The following is a 6,575-nucleotide window of genomic DNA, read 5'->3' as shown; positions in this document are numbered from 1 at the left end:
TTCACATTTTCAGCTAAGTTTATTTCTAAATGAAATAAACGAAGCGGGTAGCGTGCTATCTATCTCTCAAATAAAAAAAAATAAAAAAAAAAAGACATGGAAATTGAAAATTCGAGGACCAAGATAAAATGCGGCAGAAAGTTGAGGGACCAGTGGTGCAATTTTATCCGCGGGAATAATGGCACAAATTAATCAATTTCACAGTTGATATATAATTCCCTTTTCGACCTTTTGCGGGAATGTAGTACACGCAAAAGCTGTGGCTTAGCTAGCCCGGCATTGACGCGGCCTACATAAATTTGTTTGGTTTGAAGTTGGCGGAGCGGTTCATCAAAACCCTCCTCCCCCTCCGCAGCAGCAGCAGCAGCAGCAGCAGCAGCAGCAGCACTTGTTACAGAAAGAAACAAGGATCTTAAATAAATACAAATCCAATGAGATGAGTCAATCACCAAAAAGAAAACAAAAAGCTATGTAGTTGATCTGGATTCTCCCACTTGATGCTTCTTCTTTTTCTTTCTCACCTCACTCTGAGAAGGTGTTCGGTTTTTCGAAAAAAAATATAAAATTTTTAAAAATTTTAAAATTTAAATGAAACTTGATAAAAATTTAGGAATCAATAGTGCAACTTACGCTGCGTGCGTAATTGAAGCGCAACTGATCCGAATTCAGAGAGACCCAAAATAATAATTAATTTTTTTTGTTATTATTTTGGATCTCTGTGAATAAAAAATAACAATAATAAAAAAAAGAGAAAGTTCTTATTATTGAAATGGTGGAGCCCATTCAGATTACAAAATCCTGTGCCGCAAACATATGACCACGTTGGAACTCGGTCACACCCTTTCGGTGAAAATTCGACAACCACCCACAACCACCACTGCTCCATCATTCATTGCTTTTTCCCCCCACTCCACTCTTATGTCCTTAATACTAACCACTCTTGTGTATATCTATATATACGTAATCCTACCCACTAGTGCCACAATTGTAAACAACTCAAACAATATTAGAACAAGAGAGAGAGAGAGAGAGAGAGAGAGAGAGAGAGAGAGATAGATAGGAGAGAGATTGAGCACAATGGTGAACTTAGTCGAATTGCAGAAGCCGTTGATCCACTTCCTCCTGAAGAGGGCCGGGCTGCGACAGCACGCGGTCGAGATCGAGCCCGGTACGATCGTAAGCTTCTGGGTCCCAAAAGAAAAAGTCCCGAAGAAGAAGGGGACCGTCAATGAAGTGGTTCCCGAAGGAAAGAGCGATATTGCAGCGAGCAAAGACAAGACAGGAAAGAACGAGAAGGAGAAGCCGGCCGTCGTCCTCGTGCACGGCTTCGCGGCCGAGGGCATCATCACGTGGCAGTTCCAGATCGGCATACTGGCGAAGCAGTACGCGGTGCGAGAAATAACTATATATAGCTGTTTATCTCTAAAACTTAAGTTGTTACTTTATGATAACACGACAAGAATATAGTGTGACAGACACGTGAAACACCTGTTTAATTTGAAAAGCTTAAGCCGACAGAGAGTGATATTTTTAAATATTATATATTCCGCAGGTGTATGTGCCGGATCTGCTCTTTTTCGGGGGGTCGACGAGCACGTCGACTGACCGGTCCCCTGCATTCCAAGCCCAGTGTTTGCTGACCGCGCTGGAACGGTTAGGCGTGGAGGCGTGCACGGTGGTCGGGTTCAGCTACGGGGGGATGGTGGCGTTCAAAATGGCAGAGGCGAAGCCCGACCTGGTGCGCAATCTCGTCGTGTCGGGCTCGGTCATTGCCATGACCGACTCGATCACCGACGAGTCGCTGGAGCGGCTCGGGTTCGCGTCGTCGGCCGAACTGCTTCTCCCGGAATCCGTGAAGGGCTTAAAAGCGCTTCTCTCTGTGGCTACGTACGGGAACCTGTGGTTCCCGGATCGGCTTCATAACGATTATCTTAAGGTATTATATTGTTTTACCTTAATTTTTTTTTTCTTTTTTGAGTTCATTACAATATTTAGAGATTAAAAATGAAATATTTTATATGTGCAGGTGATGTTTAGTAATAGAAAGGAGAGGGCGGAGTTGCTCGAAGGGTTGGTGATCAGCAACAAAGATGCAGTAGTTCCCGCGTTAACGCAGGTACGTAGTCATTTGCTGCAAAATTGGTGCCAAGTTGTGAATATAAATTAATTATTACATTAATGTTCATTTGGTAATAAAATTAGTACTACGTAGATACGTCACATGAGTTCACGGGTCAATTCACCATCATATATATTATTATAAGAATACACGTAGGTTGTTATCTATGAAATCGAGTAGATAACAGGGTACTAAAACCGTAAGTTTCATTTATTGCAAAATAAATGTGTCCACCAACGTAATAAAATAATTTAGCTGAGAGGGCTCAATCTAACATGGTTTTCTCAATTTGAGAGCACGAGCCATAGTATAATAATAATAATATGTAGGTTCTTATCTATGAAATCGATTCGGTAAATAACAGGGTATTAAAACCATAGGTTTTAATTATTGTGAAATAAATGCGCCCACCGGCGTAATAAAACAATTTAGCTCGGAGGGCCCAATCTAACAGGTTTTTCTCAATTTGAAACCGCAAATTTGGTTCATATTATTGGAGTTCAAAGAAAAGTCAATGCGTGATCTAACCAGCTGATCATATCTGTCGATCTGAGTTATGATGATCGTATAATTCATGTTTTTATTATGAAAGAGCTAACTTTTCCTCACTAATTTTATTACTATTTTACCGACTGTCTCTAGAGCAAGTCGCAAAGAGTTTGGTGATTGGTATCCGAGATCCAAGTTCGAATCCTAACTGATTCACATTTCTAACTAAGTTTATTTCTAAATGAAATAAACGAAGCGGGTAGCGAGCTATCTATCTCTCTCAAAAAAAAAAAAAATTTATTACTATTTTTTTAATATTAAAATTCATAAGAGTTTATTAAATCCTAGGGGGGAAGAATTAAGCTAGCTTGTAATCCTACAACCCTCTTTGCGTTATAAACATACCATTTTTTTTCTATTTATATTCAAAAAATTTTGTCAAATATAGCAATAACTTTTGAAGCAGCTTTTTTTTTTATATATATATTAATTAGTAGACATGTAGGCAACTTTTTTTAATTCTTAGATTTTTTTTGAAGTATTCTTAATTCAAATCAGCGACTCCTTGGATAACAATTTTAACCAACTATTTTAGCAGCTGGTGATAATTTTATTTTTTATAAAGCTAAGTCACAACATGTCTCTGTTTAATATTACAGAGATGTCCATTGTCCGTTTAACTATATTTTTTATGACAATATATATATTTTTGAGAATATTACTGAGAATATTAAATGTTACATCTTTTCCAAAAAAGTAAAAAGAAAAAGAAAAAGAAAGAGTATTATATATGAGGATATTAACTCACATTGGTGTAGTCCTTGTCCTGTTACCCTAGGAGGTAACACGCGAGTCCAAATTGTTCAGGTCCATTGAACCTAACCGAGCTGGGGCTCCACCCCTGTTTAATTCAAGCCATTTATTACACCGAAATTTCAGATTATTTTAGGTTCAATTTATGGGGGTTTGCTCTCGAATCGTTTTTAGTTTCGAGTCATTTCGAGTTCGAATCATTCTGAGTTTTTCATCGTTTGTGGTTTAAATAATTTGAAATTTTGTTTTACTCTTGATTTGAACCAACTCTAAAATTATGTAACTTTGGATTTGGAGTAGCTCGAGTTTTAACCTACTTAGGTCCTATGTAGATGTTGAATAAGTTATCGTTGAATATATAACTTATTCCGCATAATTTTTTTGTGTGTGTGTAATGGGAGGTTAAAAGTTTGAGTTTTACTGATTAAAAGGTCCGTCATCAATGATTTGATAAAATAATATATTTTATCTATAAAGTGATTTATTTTATTTCAAAAATTGACTAAAAATTAAAATTATATTACTCAATTCTAAATCGTTTGATTATATTTCTTACGTACCAGATACTACAAATTTTTAAATGAATTAAAAATAAAATATTTATGCATCCAAATATAAGGTACATTATTAGTATTCCAAATAAAATATCTTTTTATGGTTGGGGTTTTAGGGTGGGGTCAACATTTTGCCACCTTAATTAATGAGAATTCATTAAGATGTGAACATTTTAGCTTCTTCTAATGCTCTAACATACATATGCAACTAATATAGTACCTGTTTGGCTTAGCTTTTGCCGGGTTAAACCAAACTTTTATTATCAAAAGTTGCTTGCAACGACAACTCAAAATCACCGACCGTCCCTAAAGCAAGTGGCAAAGGGTTTAGTGGTTGGTATCCGAGACTCAAGTTTGAATTCTAGTTGATTCATATTTCTAACTAAATTTATTTTTAAATTAAATAAACGAAGCGGGTAGCGTGCTATCTATCTCTCTCTCAAAAAAAAAAAAAAAAAAAAAAAAAAAAAAAAAAAAACTACAACTCAAAATCCAACTGCAGAAGCTCCATCTACGAAGCTTCTGCGATCCTCCACACTTTTCTATCTCCACCCTCTTGTGGTCCTCCAAAACATCATCGTGATTCCTATATTTTTATTACCCGAAAAGGTTAATCTGTTAGGGAACGAGTTATTGCTCATGCTTATGAACTGATATCACAAAAAATATAGAAGCGATCAAAACTAATACTAAAATAGAAATTAAATTAAGAAAGCTTATTTGCTCATGGCAAAAATAATGCTTGATTATTGCCTTTTGAGCAATAGATATTTTAAATATAATGTATTAAATTATTACATAGGTTTCTAAAATATCATGTGTTCTGTAATAGATATATTAAATAGAATTCATTAAACAGGTTATTAATAATATTTTACAATATTTTATCAGTTCATAGTATTGCAAAGCACTTTTCAGACTAATATTAATCAAATAACATTTAATTGTAGATAACACTTAATTATATGAAAGAATTATCAAATGCTTTACAATTTTTTTACATAGTACAACACTATATCCTACAGTATTTCTATAGCTGTACCATTTTATACAGCTTAGCCAAATAGGCCCATAGCTAATGTCGCACTATGACAACATGGTTTTTGGTACACCGAGCTCCAAATTATCGATGAAAATATTGAATATATATATATATATTAAAAACTCTGGTCTCTGACAGTTTTAAGTTTTTAAAAAATAACACTTAGTTTATATAACTCAATACGGTATTAGAACTGAGTTATGAATTCAAGTCCCTTCAAAGCTCTTCGTATAAATTTTTTTTTTTTTTTCATATAATTTAAACTCGTCTTGAGTCTATTAAAAAATCTCAAATCCAGATATAATCCGTGTTTAATGAGATTTTAACATTAAATTGCTATTTTTCATGTTATTTCTCTCTCTCTCTGTTCTTTTTCTCTCATTTTGCCGTTGGGAGTTGTTGGAAAGTGGTTGACTCGCTTATCTCTTTCTTGAAGTAACAAAGTAACAATTCAATACATTTTTCTCCCAGTTATGAACACTGTTTTTTTTCTTCTTTTTTTTTTGTCTTTTTTTGGTTGCAGAGGATTCTACTGTTGTGGGGAGAAAATGACAACATATTTAACATTGAACTTGCTAAGAACATGAAAGAGTAAGTCAACATTACCTCCCACCTTTTTTGTTTCCTTCTATTAATTGGAGTTCGGTATATATTATTTATTCCTCTCGATCGCATTAATCTTTTCCCTTGAGCTTAATATTACTGTAAAAATGACTTAAGTGTTCTTAAACAGCATCTTGTTATTTATCCCTTTCTACAAAAACTTACTTAAGATCATAGATGCGATCATATCCTATTGACATATTAATCTAATAATAATATTACTTGTGCATCGTATCAGAGAAGCAAAATTTGTCAAGGAACAAGCTCTTTCATTAAGCTTAGTTAGCCCTACTTTTAGCAAGCAAGTTAGCGACAGCTGTGCTGCCATAGTTTTCGATATGAAAAATATTTCTTCTCTTATTTGGTCTGACATAAAAATATTTTTTCGATTTGCAAAAAAAAATTGAAGTTTTTATTTTTCACTATTTTTCGGCAGAAAATAAAAACTCAAACAGCTAGTGTAAATTTTTTTTATTTATTTTTCTTTCACCGAACCAAACAAATATAATTTTTTTCTTTCAATCAAATAAATATTATTGAAAATTTTTTTTTTTTTCCTACAAACCAAACGCTATAAAATATGAAAAAAAAAAATCCTTCCACATAAAGTATGGGAATTAATTTGTACATCATGAGCCGCAATGCAGCATTCGTCACCATCGAATGTGACCAATTATTCCCTACCAAAGTTGGAGACTAATTTTATTTGGGTAAAAATATACGAAAACCCTCCCAACTATAGTCGATTTTGAAATAGATCCCTAAAACCCTTTTTGTTTTTGACTTAATTTTCCACTTTGAGTTAGCTATCAATCATCAAGGTACTCTGAATAACTATGTTAACAATACTATCATCAAATGTAACAAAGTTTATAACTTAATTGATAAAAATAACGTAATCAAAAGAATCAACTTTTGACTGCGATTGCCAAAAAAAAAAAAAAAAAAAAAAAAA

General features: G+C 33.9%; 1 protein-coding gene across 1 annotated transcript in view; it reads left to right on the top strand.

Annotated features, from left to right (window-relative positions):
* Positions 978-6,575, top strand: part of LOC109717874 (epoxide hydrolase 3-like) — a 6,051-nt gene continuing 453 nt past the window's right edge. Inside the window, exons 1-4 of the mRNA XM_020243823.1 lie at positions 978-1,389; positions 1,553-1,936; positions 2,027-2,116; positions 5,541-5,608. Coding sequence (XP_020099412.1) covers positions 1,078-1,389; positions 1,553-1,936; positions 2,027-2,116; positions 5,541-5,608 — 854 coding nt within the window. The 5' untranslated portion in view covers positions 978-1,077. The remainder of the gene's footprint in view (positions 1,390-1,552; positions 1,937-2,026; positions 2,117-5,540; positions 5,609-6,575) is intronic.

This window comes from Ananas comosus, linkage group 11 (assembly GCF_001540865.1).
Source record: "Ananas comosus cultivar F153 linkage group 11, ASM154086v1, whole genome shotgun sequence".
Lineage (NCBI taxonomy): Eukaryota > Viridiplantae > Streptophyta > Magnoliopsida > Poales > Bromeliaceae > Ananas > Ananas comosus.
Note: the sequence above shows the minus strand (reverse complement) of the source record. Positions and strands in the feature narration are given on the sequence as shown.